Below are 16441 nucleotides of genomic sequence, written 5' to 3'. Positions count from 1 at the left end.
ATCCAGCAGTGTTAACCTCGTCCACGAAAACGTTCGTCAAAGATTTCGTCAGCGGCATTTTTATAGTGACGAAAAACTAAACGAGAAGCACAGCACATTTTCGTCCACCGACAAAAACTAGGACGAAAATCAAAGCCATTTTAAATGGGACGAAAATGTGAGTCAGGGACGTTTACCCTTGTGAACGAGCTTCAGTTTTTTCACAGAGCTCTGCCTGCTTCCGCTCCCAGCAAGCGACCGCACTGTGACGAGACGACTACTGGAGACCTGGGAGTGAGAACAGCACTGTGCATTACAGGTCAGCCAGGCTGAGGTCTCCCGAGTCAACCGCGCTGCCCGGCACCCAGCCAGAGCAGAGCAGTTGTGTACTACAATTACAGCACAGCAGGCTCGAGGCCTCCCCTTAGACCACCATCTGTCCAGACTGAGCACTGTGTGCAACTGTGCGTTACAGGCCTCCTCGTACCACTGGCAGTAGCATCCAGGGCACTGTGCATTACCGGCCGTCCCCTCAGACCATCATCCAGCACTGTACAGCATTACAGGCCTCCTCAGACCACCGTCCCGTGCACTGTAAAGCATTACAGGCCTCCTCAGACCACCATCCAGTGCACTGTACAGCATTACAGGCCTCCTCAGTCCACCGTCCCGAGCACTGTGCACCAATACAGGCCTCCTCAGACCACCGTCCCGAGCACTGTGCAGCATTACAGGCCTCCTCAGACTACCGTCCCGAGCACTGTACAGCATTACATGCCTCCTCAGACTACCGTCCCGAGCACTGTACAGCATTCAATGCCTCCTCAGACCACCATCCCGAGCACTGTACAGCATTACAGGCCTCCTCAGACCACCGTCCCGAGCACTGTACAGCAATACAGGCCTCCTCAGACCACCGTCCCGAGCACTGTGCAGCATTACAGGCCTCCTCAGACCACCGTCCCGAGCACTGTACAGCATTACAGGCCTCCTCAGACCACCGTCCCGAGCACTGTGCAGCATTACAGGCCTCCTCAGACTACCGTCCCGAGCACTGTGCAGCATTACAGGCCTCCTCAGTCCACCGTCCCAAGCACTGTACAGCATTACAGGCCTCCTCAGACCACCGTCCCGAGCACTGTGCAGCATTACAGGCCTCAGACCACCGTCCCGAGCACTGTGCAGCATTACAGGCCTCCTCAGACCACCGTCCCAAGCACTGTACAGCATTACATGCCTCCTCAGACCACCGTCCCGAGCACTGTGCAGCATTACAGGCCTCCTCAGACCACCGTGCCGGGCACTGTACAGCATTACACGCCTCCGCAGACTGTCCAGAACGGCTAAATCTGTATCTGAGTTTGTTCAAGCCTAATACCATACATAACATATTCGATTTTTTTACTCCAGGCATATATAATGAGATTTTTTTATTCCAGGCGTATATAAATGAGTTTGGAAATTCTAGAGAAATGCTTAAATAGCGCAATACAATTTAACTAAACACATTCGATTTGTTGACTAAAATGATTTTATTCGACTAAAATGTACTGGGGTTTTTAGTCAACTAAAATATGACGACTAAAATGGTACTAAAAACTAAAAAAAAAGAAATTGCATTTTAGTCTAATACTTACTAAAACTAAAGCACTTGCAGAAGACTAAAATTAAATTGAAATTTGCTGCCAAAGTTAACACTGCTAGCCAGTAAGTCTGTTTTCCAACAGAATAAACTGTCCTGCAGATGTAGCAGTTACAGGGTTGAGACAAACCCATTTACTGACAGGGGTGCTTACAATGATCAGCTTTTACTTATGTCAAATTTCCAAAAAGAAAAATTTTTTTGCCGTAACCGATTACAAAGTGTTAGCTGGTGCTCAGTTTTTTAGTGTACCTTAAAAGGAGTTGTAAAGTCAGAAGGTTTTGTATCTTAATGCATTCTATACTTTAAGATGAACACCTTCTGTGTGCAGCAGCCCCCTAATACTTACCTGAGTCCATCTCTCTCCAGAGATGTCCATGAGCATCTCAGCCATCCACAACTCTCCCTCCTGATTAGCCAAGACACAGCAGCGGTGCCATTGGTTCCCGCTGCTGTCAGTCAGTCAATCAGGAGAGAGAGGGGGCGGGCCCGGGCCGCAGCTATGTCTCTGAATGGACACAGGGAGCTGTGACTCGGGTGCCCCATGGCAAGCTGCTTGCTGTGGGGGCACTGGATAGGAGGGAGGGGTCAGAAGCACAGAAGAGGGACCCGAGAAGAGGAGGATCTGGGCTGCTCTGTGCAAACCCACTGCACAGAGGTGGTAAGTATAACATGTTATTTTTATTACTTTAAAGTGATGGTAAAGTTTTTTTTTTTTTTTACTAACAATGTTATACTTACCTGCTCTGTGCAGTGGTTTTGCACAGAGCAGCTTGGATCCTCCTCTTCTCGGGCCCCCCCACCAGCGCTCCTGTCTCCTCCCCCCTACAGCAAGCAGCTTGCAATTGGAGCACCCAAGCAGGTGCGCTCTCGAGCTGCAGCTGCATTTCCATTCACACATGGAGCCATGACATGGCCATGGCCCTGTCCCCTCCATTTCCTGATTGGGTCACTGGCTGTGCTTGACAGCAATGGGAGCCAATGGGCTCTTGCTGCTGCCAAAAGCCCATCAGGAGTGAAAGTCCCCAGAGAGATGAGGCTCTCGTGGACATCGCTAGATTGAGGTGGGCTCAAGTAAGCATCAGGGGGGCTGCTGCACACAGGTTTTTTTTTTTTTTACCTTCATGCAGGGAATGCATGAAGGTAAAAAACCTTGTGCCTTTACAACCACTTTAATCTGCTAGTACAGCGAACACTCTTCTCTCCCCCCGGACTGAAAATACTGCCGTCCAAAAGGTAGTTCCTGTGCTCCATCCAGAGTGGGAGCACTCTAATACAGGAGGTGTGTTACTGGCCAGATCACCAGGTGAACCCAGAGGGAAAAAGCCTAACAAAGAAAACTAATGCAGCCACCACATCCAATGATTGGTAAGCTGCAATATAATACATTTTTGGTTTTAATACAGTTTTAATTAGGACTTAATACATAGGTGACCTTATTCAACACTTCGTCCTCAAGTTAGTACTAATAGCAACCTATCAGAATTCACTTTGCTGAAATCAGACCAGGTTAGAGTAGATTGCGAGTAGTTATTATAACCTACTGCATATAAGAGTGATCACTTAAGCACAAAAGTAAAGGAGATGGATAAAATGGCATCTTTTTGGCCTGAAAATGCTTTAATGGAAGGAAAAAAACAAAACAAAGTATTTCTTCGCAACAGGGTCAGCCAAGACGAAGTTTGATTTTGGCAGGGGTTTACTGTTCCCAAACTACAAAGCTGTATTGGAATAGTAAACTTCAACAACCTCAGAATGACCCCCTCCCCCACAACTCAGTTATCTGTAAAGAAACAGAACCATTCTGCATATGATTACTGATGTCATGACACCACTGGCAGGATCCTTCCCGGAGGATTTCCTGGCTATGAAACAGACGCACTTCAAAGTGTTAACATGCTGTGAGCAGTGTCAGATAATTCAAGAGGCTGCACATAGATCTGTCCCATGGTGGCCATATATGGTGTTTTGCATGACACAGCATTTCCAGATACTTGTTTCCATAGCACAATTTGTCACGGCACTTCAAAGTGGTGGGCAGAATGACAGAATGTCAACATCTGAGGACACTAACCTTGGCTTTCTCAATGACGTTTGCAAACTCTCCGACCCACAGGAAGCAATAGAGCGGGGAGATCAGCAGGAAACAGTCCCCACTGTTCAGGGAAGATGCTCGGGGCTCCACCAACCTCGACTGGACATGTCTACGTCCTGAAAAAAAGCAAAACAGTTTTTTTATATCCGTTTTGAATTTTTACATGTTTGCCATTTAATAAATGTATTTCATACGCAGAAGGTAGGTGCACGTATATATAAAATAAGTAGACTTTGGACTTGATTTACTAAAACTGGAGTGTGCAAAAATCTGGTGCAGTTCTGCAAAGAAACCAATTGGCTTCCAGTTTTTTTTTTTTTTTTTTTGGGCAAAGCTTAATGCACAGCTGCACCAGATTTTGCACTCTCCAGTTTTATCTGACAGAGGAACAGTAAGGCAGGCCATACATGGTGCAAATCTCTTCCTTTATTCGCACGATTCCCAAATCAACACAGACAGTGCTGGCTGACAGGTGAATCAGCAATTATCTTCTACCGGCGGAGGGCGAATACTGATTACTGCTAGTGGCTATAGGAGCCGCTAGCAGTAATCGCAAGAGAAATGGTCGGGCTGCTGGTACCAAAGTTGATCGATTTGGAACATTCAGCCTGCCCTAACTGTTTGAAATTCGGCCAGTTCCTACTGAACCAGTCAAGATTATAACGTGTATGGCCAGCCTAAAGCAACGCTATGCATTACTACAAAGCAATATATCTATATACCAAGCAGAAAAAGCTGACCCCACTACTTTTTTTTTTTTTTTTAAATATCAACATATGTAAGAATTGTTATTACAATAATGCTGATGTACTACTGAAGTATACTGATACAATTTTGCCATAACGATTTTTCTTTTTATACAGCAATTTTGATTACTAAAGTGCACATTTCAATATTCAGGTGATGAACATTACTGGAAAGCTGAAATCCATTAATAAAGGGCCCCTTTATCCTAAGTGACTGCAAAATATCAGTATATTTCTGGAGCTATTACAACAACAAAACGAAAACACTCCTGTGCGTAGGCAGACCAGCTATGGAAATGATCAACACTAGCTTTGCTGCCCTCAGTCAAAGAGAGAAAAGAAAAGAGAGAGGGCACACCGGCCTTGTGCATTATCCTTTAAATATGTATTTATTGAAGACATAAAAAAGAAAAACTACTCACAAACGATTGTATAAAATCTTGCGATAAGACAGTAAAAGTAGTCAAATAGCAGCATCCAATACTAGGCGAACAGGACTCTTCAGAGATCGCACCACTTACTACCTGCTGACGCATTTTGAGGTGACCAACCCCTCTTCCTTCTGTGTGTTATTTGTTCTAGTGTGTGTGTGTGTGTGTGTGTTTTTTGGGGATTAATTCAGGGACTGCCGAAGGAGAGCCCACTACTGAGCTCTGAGGAAGAGGGGTTGGTCCCCTTGAAACGCATCAGATGGTAGTAAGTGGTGCGACCTCTGGAGAGTCCTGTTCGCCTAGTATTGGATGCTGCTATTTGAGGACTACTTTTACGGTCATATCGCAAGATTTTATATGAACGTTTGCGAGTAGTTTTCTTTTTTAGGTCTTCAATAAATACATATTTAAAGGATAATGCACAAGGCCGGTGCGCCCTCTCTTTTCTTTTCTCTATTTTTGGAGCTACCCTGGGCATGAGAGTACCCTATATCCACCAAGATTGCACTCTCCGCCATGCCATGGTGCCATGGGCGAAGCAAGAAAAAGGTACATATTTTATTAACTTTTGTCCATCACAGGTGTTTTCATTTTTTTCTTGCCGAGTTGAGATTAGGAAGGGACCTGTGCAGATCATTATGTTTTACGGCATTAAAATGCTAACTGCCTGCGAATCGGCCTCTCAGTTTCAATACTTTAGGTCAATCAATCTGCAAGAAGCAGATCAGGAGTTAGGACTTGCAGCAAATTTGTTCCAAGTTAGTAAATCAGAGTATGATAGCCAGGGAATGAGCATTGGTGGTCAGCAATGGCAGTTTACATATTTCTAATTTTTCTGTCTAAGTCAGCTGCCTAAAACATACTTAAAATGCATTATAAGTAGATCAAAACATAAAAATGGCTTAAAGCTGAACTCCAGGGGAAGGGAAAATCCTCCCTTGCAGTGGGGCTTCTCAGCACTGCAAAGGTAAATGCTGGTTTAGATCTAGGGGGCCTGCAAAAAGCAGTTTTCTTTTCTTGATGATCCTTTTGCCACAGGCTCCCTCCAGGCTGCGGGACCCCACAGCCTCTTCTCCCCTATGCACTTGGTCTTCACAGGTCCTCATTCGTTGTCAAGACTAATGCAGAGCCCACAGCTAGACATTGAGGATGCTGAGGGACAGTCCACTGCCAAATCATTGGGAGTAGAGGAGAGCACCAACTTGGGTAAGTAAAATGTGATTTTTGCACCCCCCCCCCGGACCTAAATGAGCATTTAACCCTTGCATGCCGGAGGTTAGGGAGCAAGGGAGCAGTCTGTCTTTACCCAGCGATGGGCTTTAAGGCTGATAAAACTCCTTGCGCTCCCCCCCCAAAACAGTCTTTTAAACTTTTTATATGTCATGACCCAAGCCTTCTGTCTTCTTCAATGTAGAGGAGGGTAGTCTTTCTTCTGACGTCCACATTACCAGCCGGGTGATGTGGTCACTTCCTATTGGCGGGGTAGTTTCAGGCTCCAGAGGAGCTCGCAGCTTTATGAGGTCACTAAAGTTGTCCATTTTATCACTCATGGTTTTCAATGTTTTTTTTTTTTTCTTAAACTTGTTCTAGGTGGCATGAATTTGGGAAGAAGGGATGGTAGGGGGAATGCACATGCCTGGATATGGACTTTAAAAGAAGGGTTTACTTTTGTTAACTTTAAATGTTTGCAAAAGCAGTTTTTTTTAAAAGAAAAACTGTTACGGTAGGTTAATTTGGTTGGTTGCAAGCTGGCTGACAAGTTTCTCTGGTTTTACATGCATTGCCCTTCTATGTGCTCCTTGCCGATAAGGCCATTTATAGGTGAGGGCAGTGGCCATTTGTTTGTACTGTTGGAATACTGTTGAGGGGACGTACTGGACACCTTTTCTGCCATAGTGCTATATGCTGGGTGTCCTGTGCCGTAAAGGAGGGGTGGGCTCCTTCCAGACTCACCTGCCCTCTGTCTATCCATTATAATGCATGTGCTCCTACTATGACGGGTCTCAAAAATTTATAGCATCAGGATTGCAGATAATAATGGGGTGCCTTGTTGCAGCTTATGCATGTAGTTGCATAATTTCAGCTGTAATATTCCTAGCTATCCATACACAAACTGGAACTGGTGATGAGTGTTTGGGAAGTGGTGAAGGCAGTATGGGGTCATATTGGCCAACCCACTGAGGATCTGTAATCGTAAAAATGTGAAGATCCCCTGAATTAGTATATACGCTCACATTTAGACTGCAGTCAGCATGCAGATTCTGTGAAGCCAAGCAAATCTGAACATTTAACACTAAAGCAAGACATGCACCTGATTTTGCAGCCAGTTAATACCAAACACGTCATTACAGGAAAAATGCTCTGTGGCAGAGTAGCTCAAATTGTTGACACCAAATAGATATTTTGGTCATATACATACTGTACTTACTGCTTACCAACCATGGGTTGCCATTAATACCGGGCGACAGATTGCAGAAGTCTGCTACGACTACGGTTATTACACTGTTTGTGCGTTTCCCAAACACCTGCATATGAACTTATTAAAAGTCTAAAATGCAGCCAGCAAACAACTCCCTTGTACTGAACTGAACAGGGTTGCCACATACACCACATATGCTACCTTGGATAAGTGGAAAAATAAGTGATTGGGCACAACTACAGTACTTGGAAAACAAATCTGCAGCCAACGGAAATGAAGATAGTAAATGCAGTAACACCCAGTCACATGTATTCCTAAATACGCTGAGAATGGCAGATGAGGAAATAACAGACTGTTCTCAGGCCAGGCCGAATGGCATGGTCACCCGTTACGTACCTTTAATCTGTATTAACATAAGCTTCTTATAGGGCACAGCGCTGTTGTTCGAGTGTTGTTCTGTGAGGTTAACACTGCGTAAACTGACACTGCTGAAGTTTTCTTTGCTTGCCAGCCCAGCAAGAGCCACTTCGGAGAAGTTTGAGTTCTTGGACACTAAAAGAGAAAAGGTTATACTTTTGCTGTCCATTCTAAAATATTCCAAAATCTCAATCAGAACTTCATTAGTCCAACTGGTCCACCCAAACCTGCTGGTGGACGTACTACACCTCCAGACAAATACCAGTTTCATTGTTTATACCATCTCACAGAAATACAAGTTCCAACATCTTTGTGAATTTAATTTTATGATAAACATTTTAAAAATACTCCAAATTCAAATTAAGCCCCCTTTGAGGGAGATGTACCACCCCTCTTAACCTTTTAAAAACAGCTCAACTTTAGCCAAAACTTTTTTTTTTTCTTACAGTGGGGAAGGTTTTGGACTTGTGTTTGATGCTTTATCACTGCTACTTGTTTACCCATTGCAGAAACTAAGATCTCCAAATTTCTTTTTACTCTAGAAAGGTTAAAACCACTTTTGGGAAATGAATTCTTGGATACATTTCCATAATGGTTTTGTACATATTTGGACTTTTTTTTTTTAAATCAAGCAAATATAAAAACTGTTGAATAGTCAAATTTTGCATTCTCATTTTAAGCCAGCATGCAAAGCTTTAGCTCCTTTTCCCAGGCTATTTTTCTCACTTCAGTTTACAGAACCTAAACTCTCAAGCTGATATGTACATAAGTGAATACCTCATTCTTTAAAATGACTGAGCTCCCTGATGATAATCAGACAACCTACAAACTGCCTCAAAAGCAGGCAGCCACCCAGTGTGCTGGCTTGTTAGATTACCCATAGTGCTGTGAGAATCCTTTATCAGTATTAAAGTAATTAGACAACAAACACAGGGGGTGAGAAAAGGTCTTAAACAGCACTTATAAACAATACGCTGTAAGACTGTCCACCTTTCCATTACAGTATTTGGATTACTAAAATGCACTGGAATACTTAAGTTAACCAAACAAAACTTTTAACATTAAAAAAAAGGCCAAAATAAAAAAAAAAAACACCACCACATACTTTTTTCCACTTTCATTCGTTTGGACTCTATAAAGGCCACATTCAGCCTGGTTTCTGTATATTCCTGCAGGAGATCATCTCGAGCAGCGAGCATTCGTAGTGGGTTTCCAGAGGCCTGTACTCTGCGTATGGGTCTGACTGCACGCTTGTGTTCTGCGACAGTGGAAGTCAACCTGGGATCACATGAAAGGGGAGAAAGGAGAGTCGCATGATCAGTACTCTACTTCATTGTTCCAACCTAAACTGCTTAAACATTTCATATAGAACATACCAACTTTCATAATATCTCCAACTTAATTTTAAAAAGACCTTAAAATCAAGGTTTTTACAGCTGTTATTGGAGGCGGAAAATTTCCCAATGAAGGCCCCTCACTTAAGATTTATTTTAAGTTTGTCCCCAATGGGACAGAAGGCAAAAAATAAACAGGATTTTATGTCCTTCCCTATTCTAGCACAAAAAAAAAAAAAAAAAAAAAAAAAACACGTTTTATATGTACACTTTAAATGTTTCAGGACCTGAAGATTTTAGTGCCTTCCTGACCACAGCACTTTGCGATTCAGCACTGCATCACTGTAACTGACAATTGCGCAGTCATGCGACGTTGGATCCAAACAAAAAAGTGACGTCCTTTTTTTTCCCCCCACAGAGCTTTCTTTTGGTGGTATTTGAGCACCTCTACAGTTTTTATTTTTTGAGCTATAAACAAAAAAAAGTGACAATTTTGGGAAAATTTAAATTTTTTTTACTTTTTGCTATAATATCCCCCAAAAATATATCTAAAAAAATATAGTTTTCCTCAGTTTAGGTGATCTGCGATTTTTATTAGGACTGTGACATTATGGTGGACACATCAGACAATTTTGACACATTTTTGGGACCATTGGCATTAATACAGCGATCAATGCTATACAAATGTATTGATTACTGTAAAAATGTCACTGGTGGCTAAGGGGTTAACACTAGGGGGTGATTAAAGGGTTAATGTGCTCCCTAGTGTGTGTTCTAACTGTAGGGGGCGGAGACTGTGCAGGGGAGATGACAGATCGCTGTTCATACTCTGTATGAACAGACTGTTTGTTCTCCCCTCAGAGAACCGGAAACTGTTTACACACACAGATCCCAGTTCGCCGTGTGTCAGTGGCGATCGCGGGAGCCCAGCGGTGATCGTGACCGCTGGCATGCACTCGCATTGGCTCGGAGGGCATGTGCGTCCCCTAGTGGCCATAGGGTGAAGCGACATTAAATAATGTTTCGTCCAGCTGTGCTATCCTGCCGCAGTGCAACTGAGGCAGCTGGTCAGCAGGTGGTTAAAGCCTAACTCCAGGTTTCTGTTACAGCTACATACAGTTTACAGCACTGTGTTTTTGCAGCAATATAGAGACTTCCTGTCCCGTTCCTGAAAAAAAAAAATTGCATCGAACTGGGCACCAGCAACAGCCATTCACTGGAAGCTTTGTATTTTCTGAAAGGCTACAAGTCTTCCTCAGACTGGTGGACATCGTTGACATTATCTACCCGACTCTCCACCTCAGCCAGAGGAAGCCTTGTAATTATTCAGAAAATACAAACCTTCTAAATGGCTGAGCAGCATTCAGCCGGACTCAATTTTGTTCCAGGAACGAGACAAGGAGTCCCTATACTGCTGCAGGAACACAGCGCTGTATACTGTATGCGTCTGACGCTACATACACTTAAAGGGGCTGTAAAGGTAAATGTTTTTTCACCTTAATGCATAGAATGCATTAAGGTGAAAAAACATCCGACAGTCCCGGCGCCCCCATCCCCCCCGTTTTACTTATCTCACCCCTCGAAAGTCCCGCGCTCGTCCCCCGACGTCCTTTTCACCGTTTAGCCTGGCCGCTGATTGGCTGGAGTGGATGGAAAGCAGCACAGCCATTGGCTCGCGCTGCTGTCAATCACATCCACTGACGCGGAGCGCCGGGCCGTGTGATACAGTGAGCGGCTATAGCCGCCGGCTGTATCACGGGAGCGCGCCCACAGATGCTTCACACCATGCGAGGGAGCTCGCATGAACGTGAGAAGTACCAGCGGGAGGAAGCCGAGACAGCCGCCGAGGGACCCCAGAAGAGCAGGTTCGGGGCCACTCTGTAAAATGAGCTGCACAGTGGAGGTAAGTATAACATGTTTGTTATTTAAAAAAAAAAAAAAAAAAAAATCACTTTACAACCTTTAATAGAATGCCAACACGGACTGCAGCTGTTAGTGAAGGTAATCGTTCTTTTGGATCAGCTTGGTCCAAACTATATTAAAAAGGAGTCCAGCCTGAGCTCGTTTGGCTGGGCTTCTCCTAAGGGTCACAGGAGTGGAGAGCTGCTGATTGACAGTCAACAGCTCTCTGCTCGGGGAGCTGTGAGAACCGAGCCATCAGCAGTGTTCGATCGCCCAGCTCTCAGTACAGACTGATGCAACATTGGACCGATCCTAAATCCACCTAAGAAAGTATGAATCTAATATAGCGGGAAAAAAACAAAACAAAAAAAAAACACACACTTCTCTTTTAAAGTAACAGAAAACTGGAGTTAGGCTGTTTCGGGAGACTTTGTTCCCATATAAGCTTTGTTTCCCCTACTTTTTGCGAGGAAAAATAACTTATGTTTGCCCATTAATCAGCTCCTAGTATTAAAGGGGTTTGAGAAAGAGGTACGCAACTCAAAAGGTTTTGCCTCCTTCCAATGGACACTTGCAACCCCTTACATGAAAAGGGGCAACCAGGAGAGCTGGACACTCTTGCTTAAATGAAAACTTCTACAGTGGGTCCCCCTGCACATGTCACAAGGATAGCTCTCTATTGCCTATGGCATGGACAGCTACAGCTGGACTGTCAACTTCTGGAATGATGTGCTGAATCAAAGTGCTTTGTTTTTTGTGATCTTTTGCCATCCAACACATATCTGCCACTACTACCCCATAGGCCATCAAGGATACAGCCTACAAAGTACTGTACACCGTTGCCATTCTTCCTCCGCTCTAGCTTCTAGCTTGTGGTCTAATATTGGGGAATATTTTCCATTTATGGTAAGGCATGAACTATACAGCCTAAGTGACAGTCCATCAAGACTGACTTGATTACACAGAGTGCTTGTAAACAGATTTGAAGCATGCTGTAGACCGCTCTACAAAGCCCCATTAGCAAGCAGAAAGCTTCTAGAGCGAAAACAAGCAATAAAACATAGATGACGTTTAATATCCATTATTCCAATTCCCCCGGCTTTAGCAAGGAGAAAAACTGGTCTTTAAGAGCCACAGAGGCCATGATTCTTATGAGAAGGCACACGTGTTCATATAGGCTGACCCTTTACAGCCTGTTTGCTGGATTCTGCAGTTTTTCCAAAGGCTTTTTAAACTCGCTGTGAGGTGGTCACTTAAACACACATATTTAATATAATATAAATTTATATTTGTGTATGAATGAATATATATATATATATATATATATATATATATATATATATATATATATTATACACAAACACCGCTCTATACATGGACAGTGGAGAATGTTCTACAATGAATGAGGGTCCAATAGAGACTCGACAGATAGAGATAATGAGATGTATAGCCAACATTTCAACGTTAGCATGTTTTCTCCAAAAACAAGAACATATCATTGCAGAAATGGTCTTAAAGTGTCACTAAACCCACATCATAAACAAAAAAAAAAGAATATCAATAAAAAAAAAAAAAAAATCAATAAATGGTGTATTCACATGCTGTTGATACCTACTCAGTCACTAGGAGACTCATTTTCTATACTCTGCAAAAAACCTGGTTGATCTTGCCGCTCTCCCCACCCCCCTTCTGTCCATGCCCCAATTCAGCAAGGGATTTTGCAGAGCAGTATTGGCAGCTCTGCCCATGCTCAGTTTGAGTGAGTTTCTATGCTGAGCATTTCCTCCCTTCTCCATGCCCACTAACCAGCTAAACAGAATGGGGTGGGTATTACATGTAGATTAATGATGGCTTCATCTCCCTGTTATTTTAAGACACAGGCTGGAGAGGTGCGACAGCCTGGGATTGGCAGAAATCCACCCACACCATGTTATTTCCACAAAATATTTGATTTCAAATATATATTTGTATGTCAATTTAAAAACAGTTTATTGATATTACTGTATTTTTACTCTGTATTCCAAAGGCTGTTTTTCTCATTTTGAACATGTGACCAGCAGCAAAGGGCTAAATGCTTCTCCTGCTTATGGTTTCCCTGCAGACAGGCTGGGAGAGATCTGGGTTATGTGACAGCTGTATAGCGATTAGGAAAAAAGGTAATTACAGTGCCATCAACCATATACAGAAATAGAAGGGACAATGTAAACTAAAAAGTGTGTGTTTAGTATCACTTTAAATCTGCAAGCACTAAAAATGTCACACTAGATTTATATTTGCTATGCAGAACTGCACATTCGTTTATTTTAATGACCATCACCTGACTGATATTTTGGTTGAATTGGGCTTTTTGTCAATGCAATTAAAAAGGAAAGAGACCCAAAGGCTGGTTGATCCTTAGGCCTCCTTCGCACAGGTGGCAGGGGAGGGGTAAGAGCAGGCAGTTGTCATGGTTTTACCCCCCCCCCCCAATGTCCTCAAAGCTGACAGGCGGCAGTGCCTGTCAGACATGGCCATTAAAATTTGACAGCACCATAAGCGATCCACCGCAGATCATTTTTCAGAAAAATGGGCTAGTTTGAATATAGCCTTAGAGTATTTCAAACAATAAATGTTTTTCTTCTAATTCCGGATAGAGTGAGGAAGGACTGTACATTTTTATGGCTATTCAGGGCTCTGATAAAGCTTTTCTTTAGCAAATTGGGGTAAGAATGGTGAAGGTAAATTCCTATATTTCTGTTGGGAGAATTACCCTCACTTTGCCTGACAAAAACATTGGCACCAAGACAGGAAAGTGAGGATAAACCTCTCCAACAAAGCCTTAGATAGCAGTAAACCTGACAGGGTTTGGCTTGACACTTTAAAGCTTGCATCTGTTGCTTTTGAGATGGTCACAAGTATCAGTCAGATTGCAAACTAAAACCATGAAGGAAAACAAATAGACGACCACTATGCTGACTGGTAACTTTCAGAAATATGCGGTTTTGCAATTATAGGAAATTAATGTATAAAAGGCATGCGTCTGGCTGTGAACATATGTGCTCCAAGCCACATGAGGGAAAATGAGGGATGATGTTATAAGGGAATAAAGAAACAAAAAGGTACAGCCATAGAAGACCCATGGGTCAGGGAAGCATGGGAAAGTCAGGATGACGACTGAGAAAACACGACTACACAGCCAGAGTGGGTATTATTACACCAGCATGGCAGCTCCTAATGTAAATAAGTTACACCGGGCTACTTTTCAGAGCCCTGAGCTGGAAGCAGGGATTAAAAAAAAAAAAAAAAAAAAAAGACTGAAACCTCCTGTATTACCCCAGCACAAGTCACTGCCTGCTGTAATTTATTTATTTGTACATAGAATCACCTACAAACTACATAAAAATTCTTCCAAGGTTACAACCATTTCAGAAAGACATGGTCATACAAATTGCATCACAGATTTATATAGAAAGAAAGAACATGCACACAACCAACTTGCTTTGCAGCATAAATGTATCATTTAGCAAATCTGTACAACGATAAATATGTGTCTGTTGGCACCTCAGGAAATGCCGGTTTCCCAGCTGTGCATTTGAGTCACGGACCAGAAACAAGTGCAGAGTAAGGGCAGAACATCTGATCTGCAAACTTTTACCAGGTCAGAGTTCTAAAAGCATAACAGCCAGGTAACTAGCATTTTCAAACTAAGGTAAGCAACTGAGGTAGTCCATCTTTGCACTAGTTTCTTTATGAAGGATTACATCCATTAACTGCCTAAATATACAGCTTGAGAAATATCAAAAATCAGGAGCCCAATGTTCTTTAATTTCCACTGGTGCCGAATGTTTGATCCACGGAGGTCAAACGTTCACCACTTCAAAACGAACTTACAAAATGACTTATAGAATTATGAATTTTTCACTTGTTTATCCTTGCCAGGTAACCTACAGTTGATGATCTATGTAAAAATCCAAAATCACTCAGTGGGAACAGAAAAGTGCAATACACCCCAATCAGCCATCTTTTTATGACCACTGACAGTTTAAGTGAATAACACCAATTACCTCATTACAATGAGATCAAAACGTTGGTGGGATATATTAGGAAGCACATAAACATGTTGTCTTTGACGTTGTGTTGAAAGCAGAACAAAAATAAAGAATTGCAGTTTGTTGCATAGCCGCAAATCGGTCAGGGTGTACATGTTGACCTTACACATTCAAAAGCACTTACAATGGGCATGGGAGCATCAGAACAGGGCCACGGAGCAATGGAAGAAGGTAACCTGATCTGATGAATCATGTTTTCTTTTACATCACGTGGATGACCAGATGTGTGTGCATTTCTTACCTGGGGAAGAGATGGTACCAGTATGCACTCTGAGAAGAAGGCAAGCTGGTCGAGGGAGCGTGATGCTGTGGACAATGTTCTGCTGGGAAACCCTGGTCCTGCCATTCATGAGGATGTTACTTTGACACGTACCACATACTTAAATGTTGCTGACCACATACACCCCTTCATGCAAATGGTAGTAGTCCCTGATGGCATTGGCCTCATTTAAGCAGGATAATGCACCATGCCACATTGCAAAAACAGTTCAAGAATAGTTTGAGGAACACAACAAATTCAAAGTACTGACTTGGCCTTCAAATTCTCCAGATCTCAATGCAATCGAGCATCGATGGGAGGTGCTGAAAAACAGTCCGAACCATGGAGCCCCCCCCCGGTCACAACTTCTAGCACTTAGAATCTAGTGGTGCCCATGCCCCAATGGGTAAAGGCTGTTTTGGCAATAAAAAGGTGGACCTACTCAATATTAGGTGGGTGGTCAAAGTTATGACTGGTGTGTGTGTGTCTATATTTATAGACACACACATGCACATTTGTTAAGATAGCATAATGGTATACATACACAAGTCTTTATATAACTGTCAGTTCACAAATGTACCAATCACTTCCAGAAGCCACGCTGAACTATAAAGTTTAACAATCCATGGTAATCATCCATTATGTTTCACTTTTATCAGAAAAGACGACTGCTGATTTGTTGCTATGATCTACTACCAATTGCCTTAGTTGTTCAGTGCATAATTCTGTATGGAGGACACAAGTTTGACAGTAATGAGGATAACTACTCACTTTGGTTCCTCAGAACTAAACAGGAGATCAAAGTCATCATCAAAATTAATGTCCACAGGACTGGACGGGATCTCAACTGGACGGTAGAACCTGGAGAACGTCTCATCATCCAGCTTCATCACTTCTTTCACAGATTTACTGGTAACCGACAGGGTTGTGTCCTGGAGACCTCCAACTGATCAGATATACAGAAAATTAGTGCAAAAAAAGACAACCATGGGGCGGACTTACAAACAGAAGAGAAAATTGGGATGCTCGGTCGGGGGCAAATCCAAGCTTGACATTCACAGAAAAAGCTGCACGATTCCATATAACTTCAGTTATCTATGCTTCACCCTACATTTTCAAGTCTATTTTA

The 16441-nt window shown here is 42.9% G+C and overlaps 1 protein-coding gene across 13 annotated transcripts in view; it reads right to left on the bottom strand.

The window, feature by feature from the left end:
- Nucleotides 1-16441, bottom strand: part of SVIL (supervillin) — a 334548-nt gene that overhangs the window by 43442 nt on the left and 274665 nt on the right. For all 13 annotated transcript variants that reach the window (XM_077491057.1, XM_077491058.1, XM_077491050.1 and 10 more), the window contains 4 exons: nucleotides 16084-16258; nucleotides 8835-9007; nucleotides 7709-7864; nucleotides 3696-3832 (listed from right to left, as the gene is read on the bottom strand). In XM_077491057.1, the coding sequence (XP_077347183.1) occupies nucleotides 3696-3832; nucleotides 7709-7864; nucleotides 8835-9007; nucleotides 16084-16258 (641 nt within the window). The remainder of the gene's footprint in view (nucleotides 1-3695; nucleotides 3833-7708; nucleotides 7865-8834; nucleotides 9008-16083; nucleotides 16259-16441) is intronic.

Source organism: Lithobates pipiens, unplaced genomic scaffold, assembly GCF_037356315.1.
Source record: "Lithobates pipiens isolate NorthernLeopardFrog02 unplaced genomic scaffold, aLitPip1_a1.2 Scaffold_19, whole genome shotgun sequence".
Taxonomy (NCBI): Eukaryota; Metazoa; Chordata; class Amphibia; order Anura; family Ranidae; genus Lithobates; species Lithobates pipiens.
This window is presented reverse-complemented; position numbering and strand designations above follow the sequence as displayed.